Source organism: Cajanus cajan, chromosome 1, assembly GCF_000230855.2.
Source record: "Cajanus cajan strain Asha chromosome 1, NIPB_CcT2T_4, whole genome shotgun sequence".
NCBI classification, from domain to species: Eukaryota; Viridiplantae; Streptophyta; class Magnoliopsida; order Fabales; family Fabaceae; genus Cajanus; species Cajanus cajan.
Window position 1 is genome coordinate 33,162,230 of NC_138517.1, and position 20,535 is coordinate 33,182,764.

The window sequence follows — 20,535 nt, forward strand, 5'->3', positions numbered from 1 at the left end:
TTATAATTTTTTATTATTTTTTATTATTATTATCATTATAAATGTTATCATCATTGTTGTATCATCACTTATATTATATGATACACATGTAAATTAAAATAAATAATTTATATTAAAATATTATAAATAAAATTATTATATATTATTATTATTGTTATTATTTTTATTATTATTTTCATTATTATTGTTATTGTAATCATCATCATTATATCATCACTTATGTTTTATAGATACGAGTATAATATTAATATAAGGTATAAGATGAATGATTTTTTTTATTTTTAAATTTAGAGTATGAACATGTTAATATACATAGAAATATGAGTTAATTGTATAAAAAAATGTTTACAAATTATATTAAATTCTTTAATATGATTAAAAAAGTGTAAATGTTTAAAATAGAAATTATAACAATTAAGTATGACTGTGAGGCAATTTAATTATTTCAATCTCATATTTTTTTTCTATCATCAACGAAAGAATTGATTTTAACTCCAATTCACTAATACAAAGAGTAGATACAATATAAGAACTATAAAATTGATTACATAACCAATTTTATGCTTAGTGGTGCGAATATTGAAAATTTTATAAATACTTCCTAAATCAATTTTAGAAAAAGATGATTTAGTAAATATATTCAAAATTGACTTTAAACATACTTAATTTTAAAAATATGTGTTAGAGTCATTTTGTAAGGAATGTATTGGATTGAAATTTTGAAAGATTTTAAATGATTTTTTTTATATAAAAAAAGTTTGTAATATTCAATCAAGACTTTTGAATAACATAAAAAAATTTAATAGTATTCAATCAAAAATTTTAAGATTTTTTAAAGAGTGCATTGAAATCCAATGACATTCAATTAAGAATTTTAAAACTTTTTAAAGAGTGTAATAAAATTCGATGATATTCAATTGAGATTTTTTTTTAACTTATAAAAAAATCTTCTAGTATTCAAAAGTCTACATATTTTAGTAGATTTTTTTGTAGAATAGATTTTGTGGAATTTTTTTAGTGAAAAATATAAATACTAGACTCTTTTAATAATTTCACTCAAACTCATGAGACTTTTCTCTCTCTATTTTATTCCTTCTATTGTATTTTGACTTTTCTTTCTTCTCAAAATATATTTCTCTCTCTAAAAACTACATGAGCAATCGTACAATATTTTAAACATCTTTTTCATTCAAGTCATCACTCTTTTATTTTTTTTCTTTCTATTTGTAATAATATTTTTTTATCAACAATAATATTTTCAATAATTTGTTCATTACTTAGATCCATTAAGAAAAAAATATTCATTAAAATCTTAAAAATCATTACATTTCTTCAAAAAAAAATTTAAAATCTATTAAAATTCACGAGATTTTTTACATTAAAACAATCCATCACAATGCTAATCTATTACACCCTCCTAAATCGATGGTACGACAATTGATATAAAAGAAGCACTAGAATTAATACCCATCATGAGGCTTCCATTTTATGTGGATACCGTTTTCGTGCTCTTCTTCGGCGACTCTCGCCCTACCCTTCGTTTTCTTGCCAAACTGTCCCAACGGTGCAGTTCGATTAGAGCCGCAACCCTAACCCAAAACCCCAATAGCAGCAAAACAATTCCAACTCTAACATGTCAAAAAATTCAATCCATTTTATTCGATATAAATTGGATTTTTAAAAATTCAATCCATGTCTACTCCTATAATACATGTTTTGATATTAATTATTAGTTTTTTTTAGGTAGAAAATATATTTTTTAAAAAGAGAAATTGTGTTATTTGGATGAGAGCTTGTATGGAGATAGCTAAAATGTAACCAAATTGATCAAATATTAATATTATTCTAATCTCTTTTTTTTTTTATATATATATAGAATATTATTCTAATCTTAAAATTAAACTAATAGCCTTCTAAATTTAAATGATAAGAACAGCATGTTTACCTTTATCTATAAAAAAAATATCCAAAAATTTGAAAGAATAAAAATCTTAAGAATAAATTATCTATTTTTAAATTTTAAATAGGTTTAAATATATTTTTACTTTTTAGTCTTCATAAAATAAGTGAATTTTGATTTTTATTCTTACAAAAAAAAATTCTTTATTTTTCACCTTGACAAAATTTGTAAACATTATTTTTTTTCATTTTATAAAATGTGTAAATTTTGATTTTATTTCCTGTAAAACATATTCCTTTTAATTTTCACCTTTAAAAATTAAAATTACTATTTTTGACCTTTAATAATGATTTTATGATAGATAAATAATAATTATTTTAATATTTTATAAAAAAATTTAGAAATATCACACTCTAACACGATATTATTGATAGATATATGTAACACCTTATACGATCACTTAACCTTTTGGTAAACACATAAATAATTAAAAATAATTATATATTAACGGACACTAAAAAATAATAATTTTAAACTTTATAAGGGTGAAAAAAAATGAAACTTTTTTTTACAAAGATCAAAATCAAAATGTGTTCACTTTGCGAGGTCTAAAATCATATTTAATCTTTATAAGTATTTTGGCATATATTTTGAAATCATTTACCCTTTATTTGTTCTTGCAATTTTATGATTAGAGGAATAAAGAAATGATTAACCTAATGCTTAACTATGTTTTTTATCCTAATATAATGAGCAAGTTTTTATTTTAGCCCCTTTAAAAGATTTTTTATTTTATTTTTCATCCTCTTAAAATTTATAAAATTTGTTTTTGATTCTTATACAATGAAAAAAATTGCTTTTGATTCCTATTATTTTTATTTTTATTTTCATATATCTCTCTAAAATTTAAAGTCATTATTTTTGTCATTATTAATCATTTTAGGGTATATAAATAATATTTATTTTAAGAGTCTATACTTTTTTTTAGAGGAATTAAACATTGGCAAAGTATTACAAATAATTGCTAGTATCATTATGAATGATCACTTGATTGTCTAATAAACAAATAAGTAGTTCACAAAGATTACATAATAATAAGGATGAAAAATATAATTTTTAAATTTTAGAGAGATAAAAAATAAAGAATTTTTTTTATAAAGATCAAAATCAAAACTTACTTAATTTATAAATAAAAATATATTTAAGTCTGACCATAATTAATGGCATATGAATAAACTAATCAATTCATACAACATCTCACACTAATAGCACGAGATAGTTACATAAATAACTAAAAATATTCTGATGAGAATACATTCGGAATTGGTTTCTGCATTAGAGACAGCTTGGATTCCTTTGTGGGTGCACGCACTCTCAGGATCCCTGGTCTTCTTCCTGCCAGTATTAGAGATGCTATTGCTCTCATGCAAGCCATTATTTTGGCTTCGGAAAATCAATATACACCCATCCTCTTCGAGTCTAGTAGCAGCAGAATTGAAAGTTTTTTCCTTCATCCGAACCTGAAGGATAGAACTGAATTTAGTAACATTATGAACCATTGTAGAAATAAGATTAATTCTTGCGCCAACTTTAATGTAAGTTTCACCCATAGATCAGCTAATTTGGTGGCTGCCAATCTTGCAAAGGCCTCCAAATGTTATGCTAATCTTAAGGATTTTGCATACATCCCAAATTGTATCTTCTCTCTTATTGTTAATGAATTGAGCTAAGGCTCAGCTCTTCAAAAAAAAAAAAAAAAAACTAAAAATATTAACTCAATTGGTGTATATGTAGATCGTGTAAATTTCTTTGTATCAATTTCAATAATTTTTATGGGCTAAAAAAATAGTTACATAAATAGATACCAAAAGTGGATATGTTTCATATAAAAAAGTCTAATTTAAGTAGTAATGTTCATCTGCTATCTGCATGGCAGGATATTGATTCATTAATTTGTCATTCGTAAACATAGATTTACAATAGAAATTGCTATACCAACTTAATAGTCACAATGACAAAATACAACAGTTGGCACATGTTGGACCTTGTAATGATCCTCTCCCCCTTTTTCAAGTTTAGTTCTGAATGCTACAAACGTTGACCTGATCTCCAAATCCTGAAGAGTGGTGACAAATCTGAGCCCATCTGGAACCCTCTCAAGCTTGGTGCAATGTTCAATCTCAAGTTTGCTAAGACTAGGCATGGCTCCTTTATCCAACTTCCACTCTTCAAGATTTGGCAAGTCGCAGATATGCAAAGACTTGAGGTGAGGGAAGCCTTTGCTGGAACAAACTAGCCTCTTGCCCATGAATGAATCAAGTTTTAGTTCAAGCAACCTTAAATTGGGAAGCTTCTCTAATGTTGGCATTGGATCTACAACAAGTCCAGAACCCTTTAACTTTAGCTTCATAAGCTTGGAAAAAAATTGTTGGGGCTCTGGAAAATTCTTTATAGGTCCTTCCATGTGTAGCTTGTAGAGATTAGGACACCCTAATGCAACATCGGTAATTGATATATCCTCAGAACTAACAAAAAACAATGACTCTAGGTGGCTAAATGTCACATTACGGTACCTGAAGATATCTCCAAATTTAGGATCTTCTATCACCAATTTTCTTAAATTGGTCAATTTCATGAGATCTCTTACACCACACTTCTCAGCAGGGAAGTTAACCAAGGTCTGCAAGTTTTTCAGGTTGTCCAGTTGCCATCTTTCAATGCTATCACCACAAGACTCTGGTAAATATAAATGTCTCATTTTCTGCATGTTCCCTATGACATTTGGTATTAGTACAGTTGAATTTCCTGTTAGAAGATCAAGGGTCATCAAGTACTTCAAATTTCCTATTGATAGGGGCAACTCGTCAATTTTTGTATTTCTTAGACTGAGAAACCTTAAGTGGATCAAGAATCCAATTTCTTTTGGTAACTTCCCTCCTGGACCTTGTATTCCTTCCAAGTCCAAGACTCTAAGTAACCTGCATTTGTTGAAAAATGACTTCATCACCCCCCATTCACTTATCCTAGTTGTCTTTTCATGGTAGCAAAGGAGAGATCTTAGATGGTAGAGGCTTTTCAAGTTTGAAGGGAAGAACCTACCAACATCCTGATCAAGATACAAGGCAATCCTGCGAACTTTTCTCATTGTTCTAGCTCTTGATGGCCCTCTAGTTTCTTCTTCATTCCTGGAATTAATCACCACAAGAAAGTTTTCTTGACATGCCTTAGAAACACATAGGTCCCTCATGAGGTTGTGCATTTGGCAAGTACTTATTCTCCCCGTTGAACTCTTTTCAACAACCTGAATCATGCATCTCTCCACTAGCTCAGTCAAGTAACGTTGTCCAACATCCTCAAGAACTTCCTCACCTTCTCCATTGTGTTCCAATGATACAATACCCTCTGCCACCCACATTCTTACGATTTTCTTTGTTGGTATCTCTAAATTTTCTGGGAAATGTGCTAAGTGTAGGAAGCATGGCTTCAACTGGTATGGCAATTCGTAGTAGCTTAAAGCCAACACCTCGGATACTCCTAAGTGTTGTTCTTGGCCTTTTGCTCTCCTCAAATATGAATTGATGTTCTGACGCACAGTGTTCCATTCATAGAGTGTAGGCTTTGATGCTAAAAGTCCTGCAAGCACAATGATGGCCAATGGTAAACCTCCACATCTTCCAACCATTTCCCTTCCCAATTTCTCCTTTTCTCTGTAGTCTGTGCAAAACAAACAGAAAATTGTTACTTGAAATTGAATAATTCCAACTTGGAAGAATTGTCAAACCTCTTCCATGATCTGTTAGAGAGAGTGGTTTCATTTCTTTGTTTAATTCTATATTATGTTCTTTGGTACATAACCATTCAAAGGCCACAAAAATAATTTCAATGGACTAGGGCAAGTACCATAGTCAAGCATGTTTGTTTGTAAACATGTAAAGTATGTGACATGGTTGAACTTTCAGTGAGAAGAAAGTAGCATATAACTTGATAGTGGAAAATGAAGGACAATAAAAGCCAAGGCACAAATAGAAAACAATTGAAACCCTGTAGTTTATGAGTGAAGTTAGCCATATTATAAATGTGGTTATGACTTGTGATCATATTTGGTTTCACGAATTTCAAGTTATGATTACCCTCTTTCGGCCATATGAAGAGAAAATTTATGGAGGTAATAAGATAACTATTTTTTGTTAAAAGATTGTATTAAAAACAAGAATAAGAATCTCTGAAACTCATTTCTTGTATCTTTTGTTTGCTCACTCCTATGAACCAACACTACTGGTAAAATTAAACTTGTGTTTTATTCATCCAGAACCCTTTTCCCCAATCAATTACTAAAAGAAGATCACGTTTAAGCTTTAGAAGATTGAAACTAGCAAGTTAATCAACATGGTAACTGCATAGGAAATTATGTTGATAGTGCATTTTAGAAAGACGATAACATATGATAAATCTATATACCTGGATCAACAACTTTTGGAAATGCCTTCTTTTGGAACAACTCCCAGCTGTCATCTTCATTCAAACATTTTGGTTTGTGAAGATAACAACCAGGATCCATCTGCAATGGAACATCATTGTTTCTAGTAGTTAGCAATATTTTGCTACCAGCTACTGACACTGATCTTCCATGAGGAAACGCAGGCTTCAGTTTGTGCCACGTGTCTGTCCTCCAAATATCATCAAGGACCACTAAGCACCTCTTCTCCACTTGAACTTTGTAAAGCATCTTTGCAACCTCCTCATCTCTCATATTCCCAATTTCCTCTCTTTCCTCATTGGAAGGAGAGATCAGCTTAAACAAAATCCCTTCCCACACATCCCTTGCTTGGCAATGCTGTGATATGTAAGCCCAAGCCAAGCTCTCAAAATTGTTCCTCACATTAGGACTATGGTACACCTTCTTTGCCAATGTTGTTTTCCCTAACCCCCCCATTCCACAAATGGCTACTACTTTGTCGGGGTTCACCATACGTGACTCCAAAATCTTCACATCATCTTCAACACCAATTATGTCCTCTTCAATGACATGTGAGTAAGACCTCCTCAAAGCTCCCTGCCTCCCATGCATAGAATTTGAGGCTTCTTCTATCTCAGCTCTTATGCCGTAAGTTTCAAGGCTGCTTGTAAGGCTAGAAATCCTAGCTTTGACATTATCAACATGAGACCCCACCTTGTGGATCTCTATTAACCGGTTGATGATTAAAGCATACCTTTTGATGAGGCTTAACACACCTGAAAAATTTCTTCTTGAGGCTCCTCTGAGGGCATAAGATTCAATCACATCTTCAGAATCATAAGCAGCTTCTCTGATTTCTGAAATCCAATTCCTGAGCCTTTCATTTTCATCTTGCCTCCTATCTGCATCTTGCAAGTAAGACCTCATCCTCCACAATTCAGTTTGCAGCTGCAACACTTTGTCCTGCACCCCATATAAGTACACGGATTCTTGAATCAGCAAATCACCAAGACTTTGCACAATGAAGTTCACTATAGCCTGAGACATCTTACAAGGTTGTTCTTCTTTCCCTCAAACAAAAAGCCTTTTAATCCTTTTGCCACAACACAAAGACTCAATTCTCAAACATATAAACTGCTACTGCTTTCTCTTGAACAAAGGGAAGAGAATAATCAAAGCAGCAACAAGCGGGTTGACTTTGGCAGTGACTTGTAGAAATGGCAGACCAAACCATTTTCCTAGAAAATAAGGATCCAACTCTGGCAACCATTTTTTCCCTTCCCAATTCTATCCATGTGAACTTTATAGTTTTATATTGGAGCCATTATGTTGCCGAATTTAGAGTGAACAAGTTGGTTGCAGCTTCCAGGAAATAAGTTGGAACGCAATCAACTAAAATCTGAATGAGCTAAGAAAACTGTATTCTGAGTCACAAGTCAAAAAACCACTAGTTTTTGGGCTGCTATAGAAAAGTATGACCGACAACTAGAGCATAGTGTAGCAATTTGTCAATTGTCAACAAAAGTAAATATGAAAGCAAAAGAGTGACATGGGTCCGATCATTGAACATGTGGAACCGTGAGACACTTTGATGCATAAGTTGACAACTAGACAAATGACTACCCGGGCACTTGAACATATATTTTAAGAAAAGTTTAATATTGTTTTACATTTAATAGTTTAATTAGTTACTGATGACAAATCATGAACATATTAAAATATTAAATGATTATTTTCTCATTAACATTTTAAATTACTTACTTAACCTTCTGTTTAAAGAAGTCAAATTAAAATTGATAAAACTGACAAATCAAGTACCAACAAATTTAGAAAATATTCTTTGCAATTTAGTTTCAAGTGATTGGTATATATATACCACTACAATACTTTTATCAGATAATTTGAGTAACTTATAAGCTATTTTGAAAGGTGTGATCTAGACTAATTTGAAGTGGATTCACATATTGTAAACTAATTTTAAGGGGGGAAAAAAGTCTTAAGAAGTGGATTATAGAGCCTAACTAGCTCATTAAAGCAACAGCAGGATATGCTGGACGATCCTTTGATGTTGAGTACCTTGTGGAGACATCTCAGAGTCTAACAAATCTTGATTTATTTATTTTTTTTCGTTATATGAACTAATCGTAAGCTATTTTTTTTTTTTTTTATAATTATTTGAATTATTTTTTTCAATATTTTTTTATTTAAATTGAATGCTTAATTAATTTTTTTATTAAAATAAATAATATCAAATAATTTAAATAAATAAAGGTATAAATGACGATTAAAAAATCATAACACATTTAAGGAACAATCTCGCTACAATGTTCGAAAATTATAATACATTCATAAAATAATAACAAAAGCCCTAAGGACCTAAGTTTTCATTTTAATCGTTAGCAAAGTGATTGTTTTCATGATGAGGTGGCCATGTATGTTGGTGCGTGTAACATCTTCTTTCCACCGTGAAAAAAATAATTAATATTAGTATTGTTAGTTATTTTCGTTACTATTAATATTATTGGTAAAACAAAATTTTGAAAAAAGTTTCTACTAGTTTGATCTTGGGGAAAATAAAATTGAATTAAATATAGCGATTTTTATTTTAGATATATATGTACATAGTAAAAAAATCATAATAAATATTTTTTTTTTGGTGACACAAGTTAAGTTTCAGTGTTAAAATTATTATTTTATTGAAGCTTAAAAATTTAATGTGTCTTCAAAATATTTACATGAATTTTTGAATTTGTGTAATTAAATTTTAAAGATTTAGAGTAATTTTTTTCTTAACTTTGAAACTACGAATGCATTTGACCTATAATTTGTTAAACCCAAGCATTCTAATAGGCCTATTCAATTTCTCTTCTATTTTTAGGTTGAATTTTTTTCTAAATGCAAAGTATGTACTTTTCATTTTGCTTAGATAATTCTTATTGACATAACTTTCTACAACTAAGTGTTTGTTTGTTTTATTGTTAAATTTTTGCAAATTTACATTAACGAAAAATAGAAAAAGTTACTTTGTATTTTGATGTTTTGAAAAAAAAAATATTTTTACATTTTCGTTAAAAAAAATGGATTTCCAAACATACCGTAAGAGGAAGTTATTATCCACACAAAAACTAGAGTCTTTTCTTAATTTGCTGTCTAATTGGGCTCAACTATGATAACTTAACACAACAATTAAAGCCCAGTCAACCAAGTATGACAAGAAGGCAGCTATGAGTTAATCCGCTAGGCCCAACATTAAAGAGGTACAATTTCATTAAAATATTCTGTACATAAAAATTAGAAAAACATTTTGAAATGAGAGTATTTTTGAGAATTTTTTTTTAAAGAAAATGTCCAAGAATTCTTTTAACGAAATTATTTTTAAGAATTTTACTAATTTTTTTCTCTCTTTTAATTTATTTATTTTAACTAAACTTTAATATTTTTAAGATTAAATTATCAATAATTAAAATTAAAATTATATCACAATATAAATCATTTATCCCAAATGTAAAATACAATGTTAAAAATATTTATTTATAATAAATTTTAATTATAGAAATATAATTTATATACTCAAAATATTTATTAATTATAAAATTTATTCATATAAGATAAGCACTTTTCATACATATGCCTAATATCCCAAATTTTTTAAAATCATTAATAAATAATAATATATTTAAAAAATTGATTAAATGTGTATTTATTAAATTAAGGAGGGTTTTTGTGAAAATAGTTATATTATATGTTATTTTAGGTTATGTTTTTTTTATTTAATAAAAAATATATGAGATGTTTGACTTTAGGTTAGCTCTTTAACCAAAAATCATGGTTGGGTTAGAAGTTATATCTTTAAAATGGGTTACACATTTCTTATTCATTATACGCTTCTCAACCTTTTTATTCTAAACGTTAGAAATTCATGAAGAGAATACTAAGGTTGTAGTAAATAATTACCCCAAAAATCCTTTATCATCGTTAAACATTTATCGAGGTAAGGAGGAATGAGTTGTTTGGCTCATAGGTGTAGAAAATTATTAGGTAGCGAATATTAACCTTAATATATTGACCTTAATCCCATTGTTTTACTTCTTTAGTGCTCTAAAGGAGACTTTGAGAGTCTCCTTGATTCTCACGATCTAGGACATAATTGTTTGTTTGGATTGAATTTTCATTCTAGTTGATGTAATTGTACTCTCTATTACATAATTGATCTAGTATGAGATGGAATTGTGATTCCTTGGGGGGACCCTTAGGTTATTATGAGAACCCAATTTTTTTATAGAACAGAAGTGAAGATTGAATAATATAATTAATGGTTATGTGATTGATTTTCTAAATAAGTAATTAAACATATAAAGTACTAGTTTTAAGATTTAATTCAATAATTGGCCAATTGGAATGAATTAGAAGTGAGAAAGCCCAACTTGGGCAATTGTTGCAATTTCTACAAATGACATGGAATTATCATTGCACCAAGTGTGAGGACATGGAGTTGGGTACCATAACCCTTGGGAGTAAAGGATACTCTTTGTCTCAACAACAACATGTGCGAGAGTCCAAGAGAGCATGCATTGCTTAGCCACCTGGCATGGTGTTGGCCAAATTGTTTACGAGAGCTCCAAGAGCTCTTTGTGGCTATGATGTCAAGCATAGGTATGACCATGCCAGGTGAGAGACCTCTAGAGAGCAAAGGCTTCTCTCTATGAGGAGGGAATCAGGCACGAGGTGGGCCTCATGCCCTCATCAAGCATGAACCTTATGATTTGTGAGTATTAAGTAATTGTTGTGAAACAGACTGAATTAACCAATGTTAGTGATTTTGAGGTGGCCTCATGATAACTACGATTAAGGAAATTATATAAGGTATTAGAATGTTGTGGAATTAGTTAAGTAATTGATTAAATTGGTTAGTTTGATTTTGATTTTGTAGTGGCTATGCTCAAGGTATTGATATATGATGGTGTGGATATTGAAATGATTGATATATTGTAACTCTTGTGATACTAAGGTGTTACAAAGTCTAAGCTAGTAGCTTAGTCATGTGAAAATTTTAGGCAACCAGAATAAATCGAAATTATGGTATATCGTTAAAGTGAACATGTGATATTGTATGTTTTGGATTGAGTCTTGTTGAGAGACATGCATCATAAACATAAAAGTATTTTTTGATAGGGTATTGATGTGGAATACGTTATTAGGGAAGGTCCCCTTTGTGATCTTGGGGACAATAGGGTTTGAGAGCCTTAATCTCACTTATTATGTGCATGAGGTGAAACTCATTGTAGCACCATTGTACTAATGTGCTTTAGTATATATTCCCCCTAGTGAAAGTGTTGGGTGTTAGCCAATGTCACCAACATATACTCCTAGGCTACTTTATACACACACACATGTTTCTATTGTTAATCCCAATTATCTAATGTTTATTGTGAATGATATTTACATATGAATATGTTGTCTGTTTATGTCCTGTTTGTGGCTACTAAGTCTTATCTTATACCAAGAGTATTAGTGAGATATATCTCACTCCCTTGTATTATAATTCCTTATTTTTGTTTGGGTGAGCACCATTTGTAGGTGAAGATCATATATAGGTTAGTATTGTTAATTAATGAGGCATAGGATTTGTGATGTCTTGTTGGGTTGTGTGAAACTCTACCCCTTATGCATAAATTCAATAGTATCATAGATATGAAAAATACTTCATTAACTAACAAAAAACTAAGGGAAAGGGTATCACATTACAACTCTTCAAATGACAAAACTAAAAACAATTACTTAGGTCACTAATTAAAATTGAAATAACTAAGAGAAACTAAATTTTTAATGTAATGATAAACGAAAGACAATTCCTAACTAAACTCTAATATCACATTCTATTATAAAAATCCTAATATATAGCTTAAACTTCTTCATAATTAAATTTACTTGTTCAAATACAAGAAGAAAAAAAAGTGAAATAAGAAACGTCTTACTTTTACTATCAATATAGAAAATGGTCAAGTAACCATGCACAAACATAACAATAATATACCATTGAAATAATAACAATTATCACAATTAAACGTGATTATTCTAGGCATTAAAAAATAAAGTGTATTTATACAATTTTAGATAATTTCAAGAATTTTAGTACAATCTACATTAGGGTTTATAGATTATAGATTAGGATTTTTTTTTTGTTCGTCCTCGCTACGAGGGAGACACTTCAAATAATGGGATAGCTGGTCTCAAGATTTAACATAACTGTATAAACAAGGCAGAATTTAAACTCCTGACCTTGCTTAAACGTGGATCAACCCCTACCGCTGAATCACACCCTTAAGATTAGATAATATTTATTTTATATATATAGGTAGGTGAAAAGATATACATAATCAAGACTGTTTTATTTTATTAAATAAATGGAGGCGAGAAAGGCCAAAACTAAAATTTACCAAGTACTATACATAATACAACTAAACAGGCCGCATCACGTGTACAAGTATCATTGGACGATGTTTGCTTGTTGTAATTAAGCTAGATTAGCAGAATGCAAAGCAAACTAATCCATAGTCAATAATCTACTTTTCAGCACCGAACACCATCTAGTCTTAAAGACCAAGCCAGAGCTGAAGCCTCGGTTCTACCACCACCGCCTCAACCCTCTCTTCTGCACGGTTCAAAGACAGAGATTGCAGCAATGTACGTAGATCACGCGTTCTCGATTTCGGACGAGGATATCATGATGGAAACCTCGTACACCGTCAACAACAAACCCCCCATCAAGGAGATCGCCCTCGCCGTTTCCCTCCTCGTCTGTGGCTTCCTCGGCATCATCATCGGTTCCCTCATGGCCTACAACCGTGTCGGCGGCGACACTGCTCACGGTAATAACAATCATCCAATAAAAATGTTTCTTTTTTCTAATGTTAATAAAAAAAATCTTATTTTTCCTATTAGAAGAGAGTCTATTTGTATCTGGGTAGCTGCGAAATTAAAGATTACCGCTAAAGTTTAAAACTTTCTTGCAGCATGTGGTATTTTGAAAAGGGGGAAGGTTTTGGGTTTTTTTTTATTTTTTATTTTTATATAATTTATTTTATCTGATTTTGGTTTTTGTTTGAATGGTTGATAGGGATCTTCTTTGCAATACTGGGAACAATCTTGTTCATTCCGGGTTTCTACTACACGCGGATTGCCTACTATGCTTACAAGGGATACAAGGGGTTCTCTTTCTCTAACATACCCCCTGTGTAGCTACTACCTACCGGTGTCTCAATACATAATTTAGGTTCCAATAGCATCCTCTTGTACAGATCTCCGCTTGTTGTGTTCTATGTTCTTTTTTTTTTGTCTGAAAAATGAAGAGTGTTTAGATTGTAATTTGTAATTACTTTATATGATATACTGCAACTTTCTATGGTTGAAAATTTTTAATGTAGTCTCAATTATCCTGCTGAGTTTTTTCCCCCTTTCGTTGGTGAATGGTGATAGACTGATTTTCTTATGATTATAAGACCGGAATGAATAATAAAAGCATGATTTGAGGACTTGTTTACTGTTTTCTTTTACTCACTTGATATTTGCCTCATCCTATTGCTCTATAGTTACTGCCACATCATCTGGTCTGGTTCATAGCATCACTTGCTTTTTTTCTTTTGCTCTACTTTTGTTTTTTTTAAATGGGGTCTTATGGTGCCATCTTCTGCCTTTTGATACAAGGGTAGAGAACCAGATCATGGGTGTGGCAATCTGTTACCATTTACCAATCTTTGCTTCATGCATATCATTGATAACTGATTGATTTTATTCCAATTCAAACAAGGTTGTGTTTGGCAACTAGTTGTAACGTTGGGAGAATATTTGATTTAATTACTTATGATTTAGAAGGTTATTGTCATCCAATTGAAGTTTGGACTTTGGACTACCTGTTTGAGGTTTTAAAAACCATCTGTGACATCAATCTCCCTGCATGTCAGTTATGTGTGCAAGGGAAAAATTGATGCTGAAAGAACTATCAAACTGATGGTTAAGGGCCCGGCCTGTTTGGTCTAGAACTTTGTAAAATTGATTTTAGATCATTATGAGTCTATTTGGATACAAGTTTATAAGCGATTTTATGAGTTCCTATACCGAAAAATACTCTTGATTTTCAGTAGAAAGCTCTCAAAAGTGTTTTTAGTTTGTATCCAAATAGGTTCTACATGTGATCGTGATGTGTGCCTAAATTAATTTGAATCACATATTTACATTGGAATGTGTTTTTCATTGGAAAATATGAAATTGATTCTTCAGGGTCTAAGTGTTTGTTTAGATAACTGTTCTGAACAAACTTTTAGGCGCTGAACATATTTTTTGAGAAAGATAATCTTTGCAACAATTATCCAAACATGCAACAAGACTTGTTATTCCCTGTAGAAAGTATATACACAATTGTGCTTCAGCTCAAGTAGTAGCCATATTAGTTTTTCATAGCTCGGGTGTATTATTAAGGAAATCAAAAGTCTTTGCAGGTAGAATTCATCATTAGGAACACCTTGGAGTGAAATGTGCCTAAGGAATTTTAGGAAATCTGTTAAATTTCATTATAGCTGTTGCCCTTGGGAAGGAATGTTAGGATTTTAGCATGACACTAGTGACTTATTCCTTTAAAAAGGGTGATGCAGGCAACACAATATCTGAATTGATACTTGCCGTAGTGGATGTATAATATTTAGGCAATTATGCTTTTATTTTGTGTGCTAGACAATTGACTAAATCGAAAGCATGGTAAACAATCTGATGGTAAGTTATTTCTTTGGGAACTGTTATGAACAATCTAAGGGGGAAGCTCAACATATATACTTTAATAATATTTTCTTATGAGTTATGACCTATGAATAAAGTTACTTTCACGTAACCTTTCTTCACATCTATTAATACTTATATTTTCCACCATATGGTTGCTTCTGTTGGAACCAGATGCATGCCTAAGCTTATATGTTATATGTTATTCCTCGTGCAAAGCGTGTAGTAATTTAATAAGAGGTGACGTGGGATTTGGATTACTCGGCCTCTTGTCGTTAACGTAGGTAATAATAATATTCATTTCATGTGTGGCAACATAATATATGTTGTTAACAATGGATTGCAGTTTTTGTCTGATGTGTGGTTGTGTTCGGTTAGTTGTTGTGATGGAGTGTTTGCTGTTCGTAATATATCAATTCTAACAGAAATTCAGCCTTTTCACAATATAAAATAGATGGCAGCTACGGTGGAGAATTGCTTCATATGGATTATGATGGATCAATAAATAATAACCATTAGATTTATTAATTAAATATTGAAAATATTTACTAATTAGTGAGACAAATTTTCCTACTCGAGTATTTTTTCATTCATAAGGCTTATGAATTGAAAATCATTTAGTTATATTAATCAACCAAAGAGATGGCAAGAGATTTTGGCAAAGGGAAAGAAAGAGATACAAATTTGGGTTTCTTAGAATTTTATCGCGTTGGAATGAAATTTCTCTCGGTTACTTTTATAGTTATAATAGAGGTGGCACAATTGGTTCTGTCTATAATGAGTTAAGCAAACCTTATAAGTTCCTATATAATAAGGATTACAAATATAGAAATTTTAGGAACACTAATATATTCTTTTAAACTCATTTTTTCTAATTGGTTGAAATAATTTTTTAAACTTATTTTTTTTAATTGGTTTAAATTTTTTTAAAAACTCAAATGAGTAGGTCTTATACTCAACGCTTATAAATTTTAATTGGTAAGAGAAAGTATATTAAGATAAGTGTGTTACAGAGATTATTGCAAACACTCCTCTACAAATATACATGATGGAAAGTATAATCAGTCAGATTCCAATTCAATTTCGACACACATGTATATTTTCAATATCACTATGAAAAGTATGCAATTGTTACATCCTGCTGGAGTGACTCTGTAAGTATCTCACCATTTGGAATCAATTAGTTTTCCCAAGCTTCTTGTTAGAAGTTGAGTGACCATTTTGAACTGCCCATTGATATATCAGACCAAAATGTTTCTAGTCCATACTCATTTTCATCTATCTTTAGACAAAATCACATCCATTTGCAAATGTTTTCCTTCTTTTATGCTTTAAGATCTTCCACATGGTAGAAGGATTATCATCTATAACGTTTTCCTTCTTTTCTTGATTCTTTTGTTTATTTTCAACAAAGCAAACAACGTGCAAATAAAAGTCTCCTAAGAGATTAATTATTACTAAAATAATTTCTAATTATTTAAAAAAATTAAAAAAAATGTTTTTAAATAATAAAGTTACACATTTGAAGACAAGTACTTCTTTCATTTAAGAAGATGAATAGAGCAATGACCTATATGTCTATATTGATCTTCGGTTTGACAAATAAAATCTTAAATCAAATTAGACATTGTTGAATTTTGATTAATCATTAAGTGGACAGTAGTATTTGATCTAAGAATCTCCAATATGTCATTGACTTCTTGTTTAATAGTCATGAAGTGTCATCTCTTATCTATTATATTTTATTAATAAAAAATATAAACTATAATTATAAGCAAACACAATTATATTAATTAGCTAATTTTTCTTCTAAATATTAAGTCAAGTATACATTAAAAAAAAATATAAACTTTTAACATGTCATCCACGAAACTTGATTTTCAACGTCACAAAATACAATCATAATTATATTAAAAAATAACTTATCATATAAATGGATTTTATAATTTTAAAATTTCTTTCAAAACATGATTCTAAATGCAAATTATTTAATAAAATCAATAAACCCTACTAAACAATCTAAAACAAACCCCAAGTGTGTGGTTTCACCGTAGGGGTTGATCCATGCTTAAGTAAGGTCAAGGATTCAAATCTTACTTTGTGTATACAGCTGCGTTAAATTTTGGGGCCAGCTATCCCACCCTTTGAGGTGCCTCCAACATAACGAGGAGATTAGTCACTGCTATCGGCTCCACGGACCAAAAAAAGAAAAAAACAATCTAAAACAAACCTAAGATGGATCCAACCCGACAGAGAAGCCCGTTTACAAGTTCACGTTTGTTTGTTTCTAGCTTCGGCGTACATTGTACGGTTCACAGTTGCTGTTGATGTCTATAATCAACGGTTAGGCTTCCTCGTATTCGCAGAACAAAACCATTGAAAAGTCTAACATCTTGTCCTTTTAGCATTTGCTCTAACTTAACTTCCTCACTCCAACCATGGCTGCATCATCTGCGAGACTCGCGGTAACAGCGTTGGTGTTGCTCGTGGCTTTCGCAACAATCTCTCTCCAAGCTTCAGCGTCAGCTTCATCCGTCGGTAAATTCGTCGACGAAACCATCACTTCCCACAAGATCGTCATTTTTTCCAAGACCTATTGCCCGTACGTATAAACACACATTCTCCCCTTTTGTTCTTTTTTGATGCGTTGATTTGATTCGGTTTTGTATGGTTCTGTTATGGATTATAGAATGCAAGTTGATGGGAGTTTCCAATTCGAAATATTTTCTTTTTGGGTGGTGGTGTTGGATCTGCTTTTGTGGGAATTATCTTGAGTCTAAACTTATGTTATAAGAGAATTGTGATTAGCATTGTTGCTTTTAGGCACTTTGGATGTTGGGATCTAATCTTGTTGTATTTGAATTGCTTGTGTTTTCGACAGGACTTTATTGTATTGACCTGATTTTTGGATCACATATAGTCTGTTTTGGTGATGATTATTGTGTGGTCACTTATAAGGTCTTGTAAAAAACTGAATGTGTGTTTGGTTCAACGTTTGATAATGTTGGATCTGCTTTTAGGCAAAAGCTACAAATAGTAGCTTTTGTGTTTTTGCACCCTATTGACATGAGAATACTACCAGAGGCACGTATTCAACTGTCAAAGAAACACTAAACAACTATGAGTCGACAACTTTAACATCGAAATTAAAATTGAATATAGTGTGGTGAGAAAGTGAGAAGCTCAAATGAAATTAAATATAAGTAACATGACAAAAAAATCTAAATTGATAATCAATATTTGTATTCTACTATTCTTGTATATTCATAAATACTAAGAAGCATTACTTTTGAATTTTTCTATTATATTTTAGTCTGACTTTTTTGAAAGCTTTAAAAAAATATATTATTATTATTATTATTATTATAAAACTATTGTTCTTGAAGTGTTCATTCATATGGAGGTGTTAACTCAAGTATCCAAACCAACAAAAAATAAATTTTTAATTGAACATCTAGTGTAGGGCGTTCAACACGTTCTCTATGGATTTTGGGGTGTACAATGATTTAACATGCACCTTAAGAAGGAAGAGTGTCTGTGCAGACTGTTCTTCATGGCTAAAAGGTCTTTTTTTCCCCACCCTCCTCTTATGTTCTTAGCTGAGCTCTTTACTATGTGTATATATTCATGCTTTGTGAATTATGGAGTGTTTTTTGACTTTGCGCAAAAAATTGTTACTGCACCACAGAAAAAGAAAAAGCCCATTAAGTGAAGTTTGGAGTATTCATTAACCTTTTTTTTCTTTCTGATTTCTTTCGGGTGTTAAGGTACTGTAAAAGAGCAAAAGCTGTTTTCGAAGAGTTGAACCAAGTTCCATATGTTGTTGAGCTTGATGAGAGAGGTATACTGAAACCTTCATCTTGTTTCTTGTCTTTTCACTATACATTAATGATTTTACTAGAGTTGGTTCTAGTTCTGTTAAAAAGAATCAAATGAAAGCTTCAGAATTGACATCATTAAAAATCAGGGATGGGTCAGCAACCCAATTCTTGGACTGAAAGCTTTGTGGGGTTAAAAATTAAAAAGTAAAGCAGTATGAGTTGTGACGAAGATAGTTTTCTTCTCTCAGGAACTGCATAGTGGTAGAAAACTGAAGAAAGAGTTTACATTGAAACTATATTTTGATAGAATGTTAATGCTGTGTAATTATGTTAAGGGTTCATTAGCTGATTGTTGTTACTGATATAGTAAGATTTCTTTCTCACAGAGGATGGTTCAAAGATTCAGGATATCATGACTAACATTGTTGGGAGGCGAACTGTGCCACAAGTTTTCATTAATGGAAAACACCTAGGAGGCTCAGATGGTAAGTCTTTGCAAGAAACAAAAGTACCCTTTTCCATTTTAACAACAAAATATGATTCTCCTAGAATTCCCCTCAAATACTTGTTTGTTTATTGTCTGATTTCCAGAAACTGTTGAAGCTTACGAGAGCGGAAAGCTGGCTAAACTTCTAGGAATTGAGACAGAGGATCATGATGATCTCTGAATCAGGTTGTTACTTAGGAGAAACCATGTTGTGAAGCTGCAATTGTATTCTGTTACTATGAAAAATCTTTACATATAAAGTCACGATGACATTACATTTTGGCACAGCTAAAGTTTTCATTTATTTATAAAGTGATGGATAGTTTTTCAAATATCACATAGGATGCTCCATCTTCCACATTTCAATTTATCAATAGTAGAATGATCAGCACATGCATGCTAGGTTGCACGTTATTAGAATTCACTAGACTCTTAGGTTCACATTAAAATCCTGGGGTCTCTGGCAAGAGTTTGAAAAGCGTGAACTGAAATATTTCATTACACTTGCCTTCCTCCCTCCCCATCTCTGCATATATCCCAGTGCTTTAGTTTCTGACTAGTTGTCCTTTTGCCATTTGTATGGCCAAAACTAAATTGTAATGAATAAAAATTGAGTTTATAAAAAAAAAAAAATACATTTCACTTAAGCTTTGTCTTTCTTCTACAAAATGTTGATCATCATGTGACGTAGTAAATTGGATGAAGACTAGAAGTTTCCAAACAAAATTTTTGTATCAAGATTCAAGAGTGTCTCTTAGCTTGTTTTCATTTTGAACGTAGGTCACTATCATCAAGCTCTCCACAATTCCTTCTTGTTGATTCCTGATGATTATACTCACAATATCATAATTCTCAAACTTTTTGTTGAAACTGATAAGGAATTGTATGTTAATAAATATTTTTTTGTCCTTAGAAAAGTTTTTGAAAATATTGTTTTTATTTTATTCCGCAATATAAATGATAATTAATATAGTTGAGATAGATGTGTCACACATTGTGTCACCACCACTGTCTTCTCCCTCTCCATCCTAGATTTGCAGCACCAAGCATGTGCTTTGTTGTCTGTCATAAAATATTAATCGTGAGTGATATAGGACAAAGT

General features: G+C 31.1%; 3 protein-coding genes across 3 annotated transcripts; 2 read left to right on the plus strand and 1 right to left on the minus strand.

The window, feature by feature from the left end:
• Nucleotides 1–3,758: 3,758 nt before the first annotated feature.
• On the minus strand, nucleotides 3,759–7,835 carry LOC109805467 (putative disease resistance protein At1g50180). The gene is made up of 2 exons (XM_020367552.3): nucleotides 6,359–7,835; nucleotides 3,759–5,614 (listed from the first exon to the last, which is right to left on the minus strand). Exons 1-2 carry the CDS (start codon nucleotides 7,401–7,403, stop codon nucleotides 3,900–3,902), a joined length of 2,760 nt encoding a protein of 919 aa, XP_020223141.1. The 5' UTR covers nucleotides 7,404–7,835; the 3' UTR covers nucleotides 3,759–3,899.
• Nucleotides 7,836–12,874: 5,039 nt separating this feature from the next.
• LOC109806533 (uncharacterized) lies at nucleotides 12,875–13,798 on the plus strand. Its single transcript, XM_020368967.3, has 2 exons — nucleotides 12,875–13,225; nucleotides 13,474–13,798. Exons 1-2 carry the CDS (start codon nucleotides 13,039–13,041, stop codon nucleotides 13,593–13,595), a joined length of 309 nt encoding a protein of 102 aa, XP_020224556.1. The 5' UTR covers nucleotides 12,875–13,038; the 3' UTR covers nucleotides 13,596–13,798.
• A 3,659-nt stretch (nucleotides 13,799–17,457) lies between these two features.
• LOC109806388 (Glutaredoxin family protein) lies at nucleotides 17,458–19,770 on the plus strand. Its single transcript, XM_020368777.2, has 4 exons — nucleotides 17,458–17,727; nucleotides 18,893–18,966; nucleotides 19,333–19,431; nucleotides 19,538–19,770. Exons 1-4 carry the CDS (start codon nucleotides 17,564–17,566, stop codon nucleotides 19,612–19,614), a joined length of 414 nt encoding a protein of 137 aa, XP_020224366.1. The 5' UTR covers nucleotides 17,458–17,563; the 3' UTR covers nucleotides 19,615–19,770.
• The last annotated feature ends 765 nt before the right edge of the window (nucleotides 19,771–20,535 follow it).

Bases quoted from the DNA above. Each gene is read 5' to 3' on its own strand.
- LOC109805467 (XM_020367552.3), bottom strand. From the start codon at position 7,403: ATGTCTCAGGCTATAGTGAACTTCATTGTGCAAAGTCTTGGTGATTTG. The intron at 5,615-6,358 runs GTATATAGATTT...TGTTTTGCACAG, and splicing joins TCCAAAAGTTGTTGATCCAG to ACTACAGAGAAAAGGAGAAA.
- LOC109806533 (XM_020368967.3), top strand. From the start codon at position 13,039: ATGTACGTAGATCACGCGTTCTCGATTTCGGACGAGGATATCATGATG. The intron at 13,226-13,473 runs GTAATAACAATC...AATGGTTGATAG, and splicing joins CGGCGGCGACACTGCTCACG to GGATCTTCTTTGCAATACTG.
- LOC109806388 (XM_020368777.2), top strand. From the start codon at position 17,564: ATGGCTGCATCATCTGCGAGACTCGCGGTAACAGCGTTGGTGTTGCTC. The intron at 17,728-18,892 runs GTACGTATAAAC...TCGGGTGTTAAG, and splicing joins TTTTCCAAGACCTATTGCCC to GTACTGTAAAAGAGCAAAAG. The intron at 18,967-19,332 runs GTATACTGAAAC...TCTTTCTCACAG, and splicing joins TGTTGAGCTTGATGAGAGAG to AGGATGGTTCAAAGATTCAG.